The sequence below is a fragment of the Hydractinia symbiolongicarpus genome, chromosome 3 (genome assembly GCF_029227915.1).
Source record: "Hydractinia symbiolongicarpus strain clone_291-10 chromosome 3, HSymV2.1, whole genome shotgun sequence".
NCBI classification, from domain to species: Eukaryota; Metazoa; Cnidaria; class Hydrozoa; order Anthoathecata; family Hydractiniidae; genus Hydractinia; species Hydractinia symbiolongicarpus.
In genome coordinates this window covers 9,075,853-9,091,294 of record NC_079877.1, presented here as the reverse complement: position 1 = coordinate 9,091,294, position 15,442 = coordinate 9,075,853, and the positions used below count along the sequence as shown (strand labels likewise).

The 15,442-nt window shown below is 33.4% G+C and overlaps 2 protein-coding genes across 3 annotated transcripts in view; both read left to right on the top strand.

Annotated features, from left to right (window-relative positions):
• The first annotated feature begins 6,573 nt into the window (after window positions 1–6,573).
• On the top strand, window positions 6,574–14,135 carry LOC130635558 (uncharacterized). The gene is made up of 5 exons (XM_057444914.1): window positions 6,574–10,084; window positions 11,018–11,122; window positions 11,562–11,639; window positions 11,749–11,832; window positions 12,183–14,135. The coding sequence occupies exons 1-5, from the start codon at window positions 7,724–7,726 to the stop codon at window positions 12,789–12,791; spliced, it is 3,237 nt and encodes a 1,078-aa protein (XP_057300897.1). The 5' UTR covers window positions 6,574–7,723; the 3' UTR covers window positions 12,792–14,135.
• A 285-nt stretch (window positions 14,136–14,420) lies between these two features.
• Window positions 14,421–15,442, top strand: part of LOC130635556 (basement membrane-specific heparan sulfate proteoglycan core protein-like) — a 40,555-nt gene continuing 39,533 nt past the window's right edge. Inside the window, exons 1-2 of one of the 2 annotated variants that reach the window (XM_057444913.1) lie at window positions 14,421–14,605; window positions 14,823–14,896. In XM_057444913.1, the coding sequence (XP_057300896.1) occupies window positions 14,855–14,896 (42 nt within the window). In that variant the 5' untranslated portion in view covers window positions 14,421–14,605; window positions 14,823–14,854. Of the gene's footprint in view, window positions 14,897–15,442 lie in introns of both variants that reach the window. The other variant, XM_057444912.1, reaches the window with a different exon arrangement.

Sequence of the window (15,442 nt, the reverse complement as noted above, 5' to 3'; positions counted from 1 at the left end):
CCGTAGACTCCACAAATTTCAGGCCTGCTGACGGAAGTATTTGTTATCAACCTCCCGCAGGATTATGTCTCTTTGTCGAAACAGTGACAAAATACAAAGCTTAGGGCGAGGTCCATGGATAAACCCTCACACTGTCAAACACGCACGCTGGCCATGTTCATGTATCACTAGTACGCACTCGTTTCTGAGATATTTCGCCTTTATTATGAACTTGACCTGCGTAACGGCTCTTGGCAACCTTTGAAGTGAGGATGGTTTTAACCGCATCTTTAATCACACAATTAGTCACGTGCATTCTTATATAATGAAGACATGTTCCTAATTAGTAATGGTCACATCAACGTGATTATGTCGTCATATCACCATCGATTTAACATTTAAACTCAAAAATTAAGGCAACCTAGATTCCAGCACGCTATTAAACGTCTTAATGCAATTTTGTTAAGAACTATTTTGCAACAACAGGGGAACTGGGGACTAAGTTTGATTTTGACAAGCAACCTCGTTCTCAGGCTTTGTTCGCGCCAGCGACGTATCAAAGAGCGAAAATTTCTGTTCTTGTTGCTTCAAATTTTTTTCAGTGCATTCAAAAATAGAAACTCTCGTAGCCATATATTTAAATTCTTTATCTCTACTTTTACTGTGTTCCTGAATATCTATGCTGTATCAGAAAACTTAAAAAAATATGATAAAAAAAAAATTGTCATTCTCTAACTAAGAGTGATGTCAATCAAGCTGAACTGTGGTAATAATTGACAACCTGTAGTCATGGAAGTAGTTAGACAAATCTTGGTGATATATAAGTACTTCCTGAAATTAATTAATAAATTCTATTTCCTATAAATAAATACCCCACTTAATATCCAGATTTGTTTTATAACGAAATAAAATTCAGTTGAAACCTTACCCGTTCGATACTCTCAGTTTTTCTAAAAACCTCTAACATTTTATTTTCAAAATCTACGAATTTTTCTCCTGATTGGCATTTATAGTTAACATAAGCACCAAATCTTGTTATCAATGAAGAAATTAATTAATTGCAACGTAGTTAAAGCTGCGTCATATCCACATACGAGAATTTACACAATTAAATTATTAATAACATAATTAGATGGTAAACTTTCATCGTCTTTCACAACATCAACGCGTGCCATGGAGAGAGCATCTAGCATTGAAGGTAATAACATAGAAAGAACCATCACTGGAGCCAGGATAAGCACAGATAGGACAATCTCTGGTGCGCGAGCTAGACCAGGCAGCAAGAAAAAACCACAAGAATATTATTTATATGTAAGTAAAGATTCTCTATATCGGAGGCAAAATAATATAACCTAACTGATGTGAAATTCTATCACAATATCTGTATTTTGCCTGTTTGTGCGTCAAAATGAAGTGATGCCACGGAACACACGAAATATGTCAGGTGTTCGAGATAACGAACGACGCAGTACAATGGGCGAATTCGTGGATCTTTGACACACTGCTGACTAGTCCTTAGTACTAATTTTGAAATAGTCTGATTGTTACTCAGCGTTTTCATTGTCTTATATCTGTATTTCTCTTGTTAAGGGGCATTACGTAGTACAAATATAACAAAACTAAACCCTGAGGAATAATATGGAGAAATACGCTTTATCAGTTAGGCTGTATCAGGTAGTGGCCAATATTCGTGCGTTATGTAACATATTTTCTTTCCGATGACGAGCTGTTAGTAGCAAAGCCTCTTTTATTGCATTTCTACTTCGCATGAAAATGATACATATAGATATTTTTGATTAAAAACAATATGTCATAGCTACGTTGGTAAACCACCATATTTAAACGCTGTCATAGTCTGTTTGCATTTAAAAAATTTTCTTGATTTTATTTTCGGGCAATTTAAAGCCGGAAATATATTTAAGAGTTTTTAGTATAAGAGGGAACCTTAAAGCGTAACTTTGATGTTGATGCGTTGTGGGTTTTTTTTTAAATCTATCGAGCGTGGTCGTTAATAATACGTAGGAAGAAGACAATCTTAAAATATGCGAACATTTTGATTGTCTAGAAACTCGGTAGCTAAAATGCTTTAATGCTTTTTCATGTGGAGAGGTACCTGTGTTTTTCGTAACCTCGTCCCCAGGCGACTTTTAGACATTTGGGGGTCGACGGCGAAGAAGAAGTGAAGTAGGCGATAACGGCTGTGAAATCAGGCATCAAACTGTTGTGTGCTTCTTATTTATAAAAAGAATCAAGTTTTTTTCTCAAAGCATATGAAAACAATGTGAAAACATCCTCAACTAAGTCTTAAATATATCTTATATATAAATACGAAGCGAAGAAAGGATGAATTAACTTTAAAAAGCTCATATTAAACAATTTATGGAGATGTTTGTACACAGAACTCTGACTAGTTTCCAAGTCCACAGAAGGCGAGGCTGTGAGTAGGTTGTTTTTTAAACGGTTCGCGGCTCCCTACCTTGTTCACAGAATTGCGTAAGAATAATTACCACAGGGACCTTTTTTACTCTTATGTATGCTAGATTGGGTAGTTTCCGTGTTCATTGAAATAATATCTAAAAAAATGAAGTACTTAAAAGATTACTTTAGAACATGGAGTAGTATCCCAGATCTTCGGACAATGAATTAAAATTCTGCGTAAGATATCAATAGTAATAGAAATACTGAAAAATACACCTTCCCACAGAACGAGGGGGAGGGGAAAACCCGACATCGCCCCCAGGGGCTTTTGCCTTTTTCAAGTAAGCGCTAGCGGCTTTAATATAGGTAACAGACCCCGGGGACGAGGATGGGGAAAACTATAACTGTGCACTGGTATAGGAAAAGCGTTTATGTAGAAAATTGCTAGTGAGTAAATAATGATAAATTTTGTTCCGTTAGAAATCAGTAATCACGTAATAAATGACATAACAAAAACTTTAATCATATCAAGATCGTTCGGTCTTTGCTTTAGCATTAAAGCAAGTAATACAAAAAGAAAGTAATTTTATAATGATTGCAATTCGAATTATAGTCTATAGAAAAGTTTTTTCTGCTCAGATTACGAATAAATTGGAATTGTATCCATAAATGGATATACAGCAACCTCGTTCCCAGGGCAATTTTTCGCTTTTTTGATATCCGAGACGGTGCGAGGAAATGAAAAAAATGAAAAAGAAATGAAAAATGAAAAACGAGAAATCATTTCTTATCGCCGTCCGAGATTGTCAAAGAGAGAAAAATGGGCCTGGGGACGAGGTTGGGATATACAGTATATATTGTTGTTAAAAATCCAGTAGATTTAAATTGCGATGCGTATTGGAGAACGTCTTTGACGTAGTTTTAAGGTTCTGACAAACGATCATCAATTCGAACATGGGGAAATTAGGGGATATTCAATTATTTAACCTCGATTCAGCGTTTGCGAGAAAGAAAATAACTATTTCGTCTTGCCCGTCCCGTTATTAAAAAGAGACAAAAAGCCCGGGGGTCGAGGTTGACATTACTCCGACAAATTTTCTTTCTGAAAAATTCTCTCTTGTTCTGCAGTAAGATTTTCACAGCTGTGAATTTTTCTTAGTTTGAAATGCAATAGGCAAAAAATTTCTTGTTTTCTGTAAATTACATAGCTATAGAATAATCATTTTGCAAATCAATAAAGGTGGCCTTTTTTTGTGCTCCAAGGGGACCCAAGCCTCGCCCCTCGGTTCCGGGCGCGATGGCGATAAACAAACCTGATGTTGGTTGTATTTTCTTCATTCAAGATGGCGTCTGTTCCTGGGCATATCAGTTCGAGTTCCGCTCCAGCTCAACTTGGAACTTATAATTTCAGAGCGAATGATGTCGGTGGATACGATGTAGATTTTGTCGATCGTGTGAATCCCGACTATGAGTGCCCAATCTGTCAATTTACCTTTCGAGACCCAGTTCAAACAAGAGACTGTGGGCACAGATTTTGTGAAAGCTGTTTAGAACCAATTTTAAGGTAAAACTCATTTCCTATGCTCTTTTCGATATGCTATTTTATGGCTATCTATTGTTATATAGTCTTGATCCCTCTGTTCTCAGTAGCGAAGTCTAGGAAAAGTCTTTGTAGAACCTGTTTTGATACATTTCTTTTCTTGGAATGTTTTTTTAGCTTCCACCCTCAAAAATATAATTTGTTAGCGTCACCCGAACGACTCGCCTTAAAAGGAGAAAGTCAAGTCGGGGAGTCAGTGAATATGTAAAAAATAAACCAAACAATCCACGAACAATCTTCGACACGCAACAAAATCCACCATTTACCTTTTCAGTGGTCCTCCGAATTACAGTTGTTACATCCAAATGTTATTTCGATAGGGCACTGCGTTGCGCTATTAGCTATAATTATATAACACAATTGAAGGACAAGGCCTACAGGGTGCAGAGGATTTAATAGTACTGCCTAAATGTAAACAAAAACATGCAAAGATAGGTGGTAAATCTTTCAAAATACCCTCTTTTAGGTCATAGGTTTTAAGTGTATTCTGACAATAGGTTATACAACCTCTAGGGTCAGCTCTAAATAGTTACAATAATGTCAATATATATAGTAAATATTAAAAAAAATAATTAATAATAATCAATAATATAAATCCAAATGAACAATAACAGAAATAATTTTATTTTAATATATATCTATATTATAATACCCGTATACGTCTGTCTGTCTGTCACGCAAAATGGTAGCTTGGCTGCGCATGCAATGCGGTATAAAAATGACGGGCGAACTCGTGGATTTTTCCACGGGCTAACGACACTAGTATATGTTCAATAGGTGTAACTATTTTTAGTAGTGTATGATATTTACAATAAAAAGGTTAAAAAGTGTGCTGGAGTCTTTTAGCACTTTTTTGGTCTTGCTACTGAGAACAGGGGGATTCTATTTATTTCACTTAGTAATGCCTTCCATACTCATTTTTTCATTCATAACATAGTTCTGACATTATTAACTCTCGTTTCCCCTCACATAATGTTTGCGATGGCACAATTTAAAGTTGCTGTTGAAGGCCACTAACCATTATGTGGTATTTAAGAGCTAATTTCTGTAAAAGTGGGGCATTTTTTCTGTGTGTGTCAAGCTCTTGAAGGGCCAACATGTTTTCTGCTTACATATTCTGTGTTGGGCAAAAATACTAAAAACAAGAACCACAACATTAAAACTAATGTCTTATCAAAGCGCCTCTTAGCTGGCTATCTTTTTTTACTTTGTGTGATCTCTGTCAAATTGACATTATTACTAGGTAGGTTTTATATGTGAATAATATTTGAGAATCTTGAAAGTACAAGTATATAATAAATTCCTTCCTGTAGCTATCCCCAGTGTCCATAACAGTGATACATTCATATTTCTGGGCCTCATAAAGACACTATGTTTTTATACTTTTGTTCAAACAGCGTCAGAGCATCATTAGACTTGATTCTCCAGATTATTTTCAGGAAGTTCAACTTCATGATAGGTGTTTGTGCAAAAGAGTGCAAATAGCACTAGAGCATCCTAGTCCTGTGACATATCTCCTAATTCTGTAATGTGTTTTCTCGATGTGAGACCCATTATGATTAAAATAGTTGCCAACTTGCGCCAGATATAGCTAATGGCTGCTTCAGTATTGTTTGTTTGGATAAGTAAAAACCATGGATGTATGGAATGAAATAAAAGATTACTTGATAATAATCATAATCAAAATCGTTATTCTAATGGGTTGAACAGGGTTGATCTTCTTTTATTCTGTTTTGAATGCAGGTTTTTTTAGGCCTTTGGATATTGAGAATATGTTCTGTTTGTTAATAATACTAAAATGATCTTAAAGGGAACCTGAGGTATAAAATGATACTGGACTTATGTTATAGAGCTTAAAAAGTTAGCTAACAAGTCTTTTTAAATTTTTCAAAAAGCTCTTTTCATTCTCAAGATATTCACATATAAAGAATTTCAGATTTAATTATGCTGCATGAATTATGATGTCATATTGTAGTAATAGCAAATTTAGACATTTTCTTTCATCAGTAATTTTTGACCTGTTAAGGGGTGCGCATTTAAACTTTATCAATGCATAGATATTATAAAGGTTAATTGATTAACATAAATTTTTTTGCCAAAATAACACTTGTTTGCTCATCCCAGGCCTCTTAATTTTTTGCTGATGAACTCATTATTCGAGATCTGCATGTTGGTTTGCAATCAAATTTTGTGAGTAAACATATAGGGCTTATACAAGCTTTGACAAACAGTTACAGAGATATTGAGGTGTAAAGGTTTTTTGATGACGTCATCAACCTGCTCATTCCAAAACGGTTTTAAAAACTTGAGTAGATTAAAAGTTGAATAGTAATTTCTTCACAGTTCAGAATCCCTTTATATGTAACACTTTAATGCTGTTCCTATATGTGAAGATGTATGTAAAATATATTGTAAATAAAATCATACAAAAAAATAATGCAATAAATTTCCAAGCTTTGCAATTATTACTGTTATTAGGGACTAAAGGTATATCAACAATGTTTTTGTTTCTAGGAAGACACCATCAGTTTGTCCAATTGATAGACGTACATTATCTCGAGACAAGGTAAGCTTAGTTTACATTGTTTGTTATGGACCTGCCTTAAGTATTTATATGTTTTAAGAATATGATTAATACAATTTTATCTGGTTTTAATTGCCTTTTTTTAAAATATTAAATCTTTATTTTTCTCTTTCTAATTTGTGTAAATGAAAAAATATTATTTTTGGAATTTGGCATTGATTAAAAAAATAAGAAAAATAAATCATTTTTTATTTACTGTAAACAAAAAGAATGAATTTTCCATGAAGCTGATTGCTGATTGCCTATTAGAAAACCCCATTGAAGGGATACTGTGGCAGAGTTTTTTGTGGAGAAGTTTCTTTTCTTTCTTTGTGGTGTACATATTTACACATGACTTTCTACAGTGTTTCTCATTATGTGTCATATTTTTATGATATATACTTTGGTGCATTTATTCTTCAATTGTTGATACTGGTGTCTTTCATTTTCCCTAAAATCAGAAGTTATCTCTGTCCTGTCTTTCGTGTGTAGGACCCATTTAACATCTTCCTCCAAGACTAATGTATTCTATCATTGAACCTCCTAGTAAATAAAAAATCTGCTGATTTTGCATTCTCCTTAACTGTGCCATTTATGAAAATCGATACCCTTTAAATTGTTAGGACAGGGTATAGTGGAGTTCTCATTATGACACTTCTTTTGGATTTATTCCCCTTTCTTAAAGAGGATTAATATCGTTAGTGACAAAAAAATTTTGTATTCAACAACAGCATACCTAAGTACTTAGTAATTTATTTTTTATACATAAATCTTTTCTAATTGCTTAATATAGCCAGTCTCAAAGCAATTCTTTTTAATTTCCTATTAATGGCCATGTATTACACTGGATAAGCTGTTCATTTATTTTTATTCATTCATTTATTATTTATTTTTAATAAAAGTTTAAACGTTTCTTAACCATTTCAGTATAGAGGATGTTCCTTTATGACAGAAGAATAAGTTAATACCTTGAGAAATAGCTGATTAAACAATTTGTAAGACTCCTTTGGATAACCTTTTTGTGTTGAGAATATAAGAGATAATGAAAGTCATCAGGTCGTAGAAACAATTATATTAAAATTTTTACACACACAAAAAGATAGGATGCTGGTTAAAATGCTATAAAAGATGGCGTGTCCCTAACCAGTGTAAAAATCCTTGTAATGGCTAATATTTTTCGTAAAGTTAAGAAAAAAATTGTTGGTAATAATAGTTCACAAAATGGCACCAACAGCAAAAAGAAAGTAAATCATGACTTTGAGTACACAGATCCACTTGCAAATATAAACTTTCAGTCATCATCACAGAGTTTTTTTACTCCAACACATGGCAATGCAGCTGAGCTTACCATCTTTTGGACTCAGCCTAGAACAACTCGTGAGCGCAAAGACAATCCCATTTATGTCAATGAGCCGGTAGACTTTTATGAAGACTTTATACCTGCAGAAAATGTTCACGACCTTTATCGTGTGAGAGACAGAAGAAGCTGGGTGGAACCAGGAGTTATGAATACAACAACCCATGAAGTCCCAAGGTCAAAAAGTCTAAGTTACATACCTAATATAACATATGACAAAGAAATACAGAGACGCCCTGAACCCCCTAAAAGACTGGATACTTTTCAGAATAACAATTTGTCAGGTGTAGAAAAACTTACGAGTTTATTTACACCACCACCAAATTTAAGAACTAACTTAGACATGGCAAGAGATAGTGGCATTGGTCCTGATGTGAATGATGAACAAATTATTCCTTTGCACCAGGATGATGTTGAGGAGGAACCTATAGAGGTTCTTTTAGCTAGAAAACTTTCAGAATTTGAGCCTAATTTAAAATATGATGATCATAATATTGCACCACTAAATGCTTCTAACCATTCTTTTTTGCCACATGCTACTTTTTCTGAGGAAGAAGGAAAGGAAAGTAAGGACAGTATATCATACTGGGCGTCAAGCGAAAGTCTTGATAACAACACAGACAATGATGACTTGTCCTTTTCTCAAGTTGAAGAGAGAAAGCTTTTACGAAGCCAGTTAGATAATAATGATGATGTTTTTAACGTAGGCATGCCTCAACAAAAAAATCTAACTCGTGATGTTTGTGATGACGACCAGCATATGGAAGTTGTTAGCTGGTCTTCAGTAGATATACTTGAGGAGCAAGAACAAAGTTTTCATTCAGATATTGTTACTGACGATAACAATCCTTTACTTGATCATGACTTATTTGCATATGACACATGTGAGGAAACAGGTAGACGCCTTACTTGGCCTCGTGGTTCCTTCATAAAACCTGGTAAGTCAACATCACTTGATGATATACCAAAATATACACATAGTGGTAAAAATGGAGCAAGCTCAGGGTTGGTTTCTCCTAAATTTAAAACTGACGACTTGTTTTTCAATATGGAGAAAACCTTGCATGATCTTGAGTTTCAATTGAACGAGGTCTTAGAAACTAATCCCATTGACAACATTCCAATGCAGTCACACAACAATAAGAATGACAGAATACATGAAGCAAGGATTGAATCTGTGAAAAACTTTCTTCTAGCACCGCCAGAGACCACTTTAGGTACTAGAAGTCGCTCCTGGTCACTAAATGCTCTAACTAGTAAAACTGAAGCAGAAGTTCTGTCACCAGTTCTTCGAATACCAAAGAAGCCATGTCTAGAGGACCTTGAAGATCATATAAACGCTGTTAATGTTAACAGTGTTGAAGCTTTACCTTCTCCTGTTCTTGATGGTCAGATTGACGTATTGGAAGAAGAAAAACAGGCTGCATTATACTCAATAAAATTTAGCACTTCTGTTAAGCATTCAAAAAACGATATTATTCCAAAAAAAGATGGCACATTTGACATTGCACCTGTTTCTAATATAAGTCATTCTGAAGATGAAAGCAAGTCAAATCTTGCTACCACAACTCACTCATTTAAAGATACGTTGAAGTTAAATTTACAGCCGTCAACAGTTAACACATTTCAAAACTCAATACAGACATTGAATAAGGACTTGTCAGACAATGAATCAACAGACAATAATATTTCTACTTCAAGGAGTCCTGTGTTGCCAAAATCTATGAGCTTTAGTGTTAACTCATCCGCAAGGGCAAATAACTCATCTGTTAATTTGTTTGCACCTAAACCCTACAAACCAACTGCACGATCACATTCAACAAAGTTAAAAACTGCTACAGTTGACAGTGATTCTCAAAAAACACCTAGTTTTGATAACTGGAATATTAATTTGGATCATGAGAATGTTGTCAGCTCTGTTGAAAACAACATGGAAGCAGTTCCAAATTCATTTGATGACCTGCCATCTTTTACGATTGATTTAAATAAAGAACCAGTTGACAGTGAGGATTGCGATACTTCATATCTTAATGTTGACGGTCCAGTTAACTCCAGAACGTCTTCCGGAGTTTCTTTGCTGAGGCGTGGCTCGTCTGTTTACCATGTGAGAAATAAAAAGAAGAAATCATACATTGATGAGTTAATGGAGGGATGTGAACCTGAGAGAGTTAGTATTCATGTGTTAATGTTTAGAACATTACACAAACGTTATGCATATCTTGTTTGTGTACTGTTGTTATCACCTTTCGTTTTTTTGTTCAATTGATATGGTTGACATTTCAATTTTGAGATAATAATATTTAATAAAACCATTTGGCTTATCTTCCATCAATGTTATCATGTTATTAAGACATTCCTTTAATTCATTTATTTATTTATACATACATCATTTATTTAAATGATGTATGTAAATTGCCGTGAGAAAATACTGTAATTACAACACTTCTAGAACATAGGGATACAGTTAGTGTATACAGGAGTATAATTTAACCTTTCTCAATTATTACCTTAATTCATACCTTGGTTTTATTGTGTTGCAATACAGCCCTTAAAATTAATACGATAATTTAAAGTATGTCTTCCTTCACATCTATCAATTGCTGAGAAAAAACAAGTTATATTTTTTTAAAGCCTAAGAACTTATTTCTTTGTGAGGAAAGATTTATCGTTGGTGCTTTATCTGTGTACCGTTTTCAAGCGACATAACGTTGAACAAAATTACATAACACTGATATTGATACTAAGGCTCCCATTGCTATGTGTATGTGATGATTAAGTCTCTGTATAAGTGCTATACGCGTGAATATGAAATTAAGTTAACAAAATTATTTTTTATTATTTTTTAAACTTTTAGCCCGCCCGTGGTTGTTTCCATTCATATATAATAAAATAATTTGCCACGTCTAATAAGAACGTGATAAAAGGTTCTCTATCAAAACTAAGTGCCTTAAACCAGTTGTGTCAAACATTTATTTTTTTAATTTTGGCCAGACTATGACTGTTCCTATTTATATATAATAGAATGATCCACCATGTTTCGTGTAATAAGAACATCAATAATAATATTCTCATAACAAGCATGAATAAAATCTTTTTTTAGGTTTATCCAGACAGAGCATGCAAGCGTACTATTATGTCATTAATGGTTCGTTGCTACAATTTTGGAAACGATTGTGAATGGACTGGAGAACTAGGAAGTTTGCAAGTAAGTTTACTTGTAAAGTTGTTAGCCCATGGAAGAGTCCTCAGAAATTTGCTTGTCCCTGCATCGCAATTTCGTTCGTACTTGTTTTACTGTCAGCAAATAATTAAATTACTCTGTCTTGGTCGGAAATGAAGCTGTGCGCAACCATTTTGACCACCCAAAATACGGCTATTAGAGCTAGAGACTATTTGCTAACCTGTGAAGGAATCCAGGCTTCTGCTTGTTATTTAAATTTTATGGGAATTAGGATACCGCTATAAATGGGTGATTATTTTGTCAAAGTTTTGTTTTCGTTTTTTCACCTATAACCTTGTTTATCTGTCAGACAGAACATAACAAAACGATGCAGCTCTGTGAGATAATGTTCTGCTACAAGTCAGGAAAGTATCGATGGCAGATGGAATGCGATACTAAACTTGTTTTACGGTTTTTATTTCAGGATCACATTGAGCAGTGTCAATTAGTACCAGTTGATTGTGTGAATGCATGTGGTAGGAGTGATATTCCAAGAAATCAGGTATGGTGATATTTAGCTGCTGTTGATGTGGGTGTTATTGTTCGTGTGATTTTCTTTATTGTTAATTGTTGACTGTAGTCGGTAAATGCTAACTCTCTATATTTTTTAGATGAACCAACATATAGATTCTGATGGTGACTGTCCTCTTGCAGTGGTTGCATGTAGGTACAGCGATGTCGGATGCAAGTTTAAGGTAGTTTATTTTGTTCGTTTTAATTGACAAAACATTTAGGCTGTGATGTGGTGGAAGTTTCAATGCTACACAATAGAAATGTGAAATGTGATTGATATGTTTTCAACCGTTATTATTTCCTTTTTCTTTGTTCCAATTTCCAAATTTTTTTTTTGCTTTTTTTTTACAAATTTACAATAAATTTTCTTTCTTTATAAATTGTGTCAATAGATATAAATTTGAAATGTTTTTAAAAGGCTGTGGTACTTTTACTCTCTGATATTGTTAAATGTCTGGTGCTTTTGATTCTTTTCTTTATTTTTATCACGTTCCATTCATAATTATTTAACAACGTGTCCACTTTTCTCTAGTGTCGTCGTTTGGACATGGTGCAACATATCCAGGAGACTATCGAGCAACATCTCGATCTAGCGCATACACGCATCAGAGAACTGGAAGTACGCCAAGAAAATATATGCATGAACGGGAAGTTTTTATGGAAAATATCTAACTATGACCACCTCATGAAACAGTCTGCTACGAAGAAAGACAAAGAAAAGCTTTGCAGTCCACCATTTTATACTGGTCAGTATGGCTACAAACTTCGAGCTGAGGCTTTTTTGAATGGCTTAGGACAAGGCAAAGGTTCCCATTTGTCGTTGTATGTTGTCATCATGAAGGGGGAATATGACGCCATTTTGCCGTGGCCGTTCAAACAAAACGTCGACTTTTTCTTGATGGACCAAGACGACGATATTTCGAACCGTCAAAACAAGGTGTGGAAGCTTTCATGCGAGAGAAATAGTGATTATTTTAAACGGCCAACGAAATCGAAAAGTCTTGGCTTTGGATGCCCGAAATTTGTATCGCTGGAAACACTAGCGACACGAAACTATATCCGAGATCAAACGATATTTATAAAAATTGTAGTAGAACCCACAGATGGACTTATATTTAACCCGAGTGTCACAACACATTAACGTGGAGTCCTGTTGTCTTGATTATTAATCGAGATAATTTATTGCTGCTATTTTGCGGAATTGGATATAACAATGCAGATAAACTTTCAAGTGTATAAAAAGTTACGTCTTTTTAAGTTATTAATGGATTAGGATTTTATTTTTGTGCGATGGTTATGTTTTGAAAAATGTAGTGAGGTTTACCTCATTAACATACTCTACATGAAATTTTCGCTGAAGTTTTAATTTGATGTGGCTATTTTAGCGCATGTAGGTGTTTGATATTCTCGTGCGTAGCGAATTTTCATTCACATGAATGATATAAGTATTTCTTTAACTGCAATATATATTTCACTTCTCAATACATTGAATTTGGATTTGAGAAAAAGAAATTCATCGCATAAGGGCAATTTAATTTTCACGCAACTAAATTACACGAGCCAGCTTATTTTGCGGATCTCATGCGAAAAGTTTTTGTGTTAACATATAGAACTTACTTCAATTTAACAAAATATTTAGGAGTGTTTTAATTATTTTTCTCGTTATTGTCAAAATATTTGTGATATGTGTTTGGATCGTGCAGTTTAAGAATGTTATTGTGTTGCATTGTTTACCGATAATTTTTTTTGTTTTTCATGTCTTCCTTGCTCTTCATGTAAAAAAATTCATCAAAATAATCAAAGTAGTTGCTTTTACATAATTATTTTTTGGCAATTTTTCTACTCACACATGTTATTCGCACACACATGCTTTTATAAACATAGTTTTTTTTTATCTCAGCTTTAGTACCTCAGACAGAACTATTCTAATGACAGAGTTATGATTTTCTAAAAATTTCCTGTGTTTTTGGCCAAAAATATTTCGCAGATGCCTAATTTTTTTCAGTTTTTTTTCGTTTCTTCAGTTTCTTCTGTTAGAGCCGTTGTGCGTATTAATCTTTTGAGATAAAACTAACTAACTAACCAACAACCTTTAACTGTATGGGTGTATATAGTAAATTCTGTATATAAACAAATGATTTTTTAACACGACAATTTACGTTAACGTTTACCCCCCTACCATTTCAAGTTTTACCTTTAAAATTTCTAACTTTAGCTCTCCTTTGCTTTAAGTTTTCTTAATTGCTAAGTTGGTTTATAAAACAAATTTTTCCACGTTAAATTCAACCTTCCAGTAAATTATCAACCATTTCAATGAAGGGAGACAGTATAGCTAACTCTTATATGGATAGGAAAGTGTAACTATATGAAAATATTATTTTGTATTTTTCTCTCTATTCGTGCAATATTTAGTTTTTATTGGCATGTTTGACCTTTGCAGGATATGTAAAGTTACATCAATTTAATATAAACTCTACATAAGTCATATTTAGTGTTTAGTGGATTTACCCGATTTTAAAAAATACATATTTTGCCGAGAGACAAACTGTATTTGTTCACAAAAAATTATTCTTTTTGAAAAAAAGATATAAAATTGATACGTCACGAATCCATGTTGTCACTGTTTTGATTATCGACCGCGTTGTTTGTTTTGTAAAAAACTTGAAAGGCGCGTAGCTCAAATGACGTAAACTTAATGTTTTTATTTTAAAGAGTGCATCAATGAAAACTACTGAGTTTTATTTTTGTGTTATAAACTGTTATGGTAATACTTTTCAAAAGCTTGAAACGTTTTTGAGACATTATTTTTTACATGCTTTCACTGGAAAGAAGCCACAAGAAACTGATGTTTTTGTGTTCTGCAAAATTCATTTTCAGCGGGAAGAAAAAAAAGATGGTAGCAATGTAAACAAACAACAATCAACGCAGAGAATTTTATTCTGTTAAGAATAAAATGTATTACTCGCTTAATTATTATGTGTTTAAAGTTTGCTACCAAATTTTTATAATCTATTTTTTTAGAATCTAAAAGTTCGCAACTAAAATGATTCGCGATAAAACATATTTAAAAACTCGTAAAATCTATGCTCAAATAAAATTTCTTTATTGGTTTGTAGTTCTTGGTAAAGAGTCCTGTTTTTAGGTTATAATTCATACACCGAAGTTTTTTTAGATGATACAGCTATATAGCTAAATATATTAGTGATGAAGATTCTCTATATTGCTTTTTTGGTGGCTTGTTGCAAGGTAAAATATAAATAAATTCTTTCAAATCCTAATTTCTGCAATTTTCTTAATTAAAAACAAATTTTGGGAGAATCTGGTCTCATTTTAGTGCATTCAGCTGCTTTATTTAAAAAACCCTTGTCCTGTACTTTCATGTCAGAAACTTTTGTGGTAAATAAAAATTATTTTAAAAAAGGCGAAATATTTTTTACATATGCAAAATACAACAAGTAGATTTACATGAATTATTTTTTGAGATTATCTGTAATCACAAACCTACGTGCGTGACAGCTGATGTTTGTTGGGTTTATAGATAAACTGTTGTAAAAAACTTTTCTGGCGTATTGCATAATTCTGACATATAAAATGTTGATTTATAGCATACAAACTTTGATCATATTTAGGGTGTTTTTTTGTATAAAATCAAAAAGGCCAAGCGAGACAGGAAACAGAATTTTGAAAGACTGCCTTACTCTCATGACAAACAGTTGTTGGAGCTAATGAAGCTTCTGTATTACACAATATTAAGGTTAAATACATTGACAAAAAACTAAAATAAACCAACAT

Bases quoted from the DNA above. Each gene is read 5' to 3' on its own strand.
- LOC130635558 (XM_057444914.1), top strand. From the start codon at position 7,724: ATGGCTAATATTTTTCGTAAAGTTAAGAAAAAAATTGTTGGTAATAAT. The intron at 10,085-11,017 runs GTTAGTATTCAT...ATCTTTTTTTAG, and splicing joins AGGGATGTGAACCTGAGAGA to GTTTATCCAGACAGAGCATG. The intron at 11,123-11,561 runs GTAAGTTTACTT...TTTTTATTTCAG, and splicing joins GAGAACTAGGAAGTTTGCAA to GATCACATTGAGCAGTGTCA.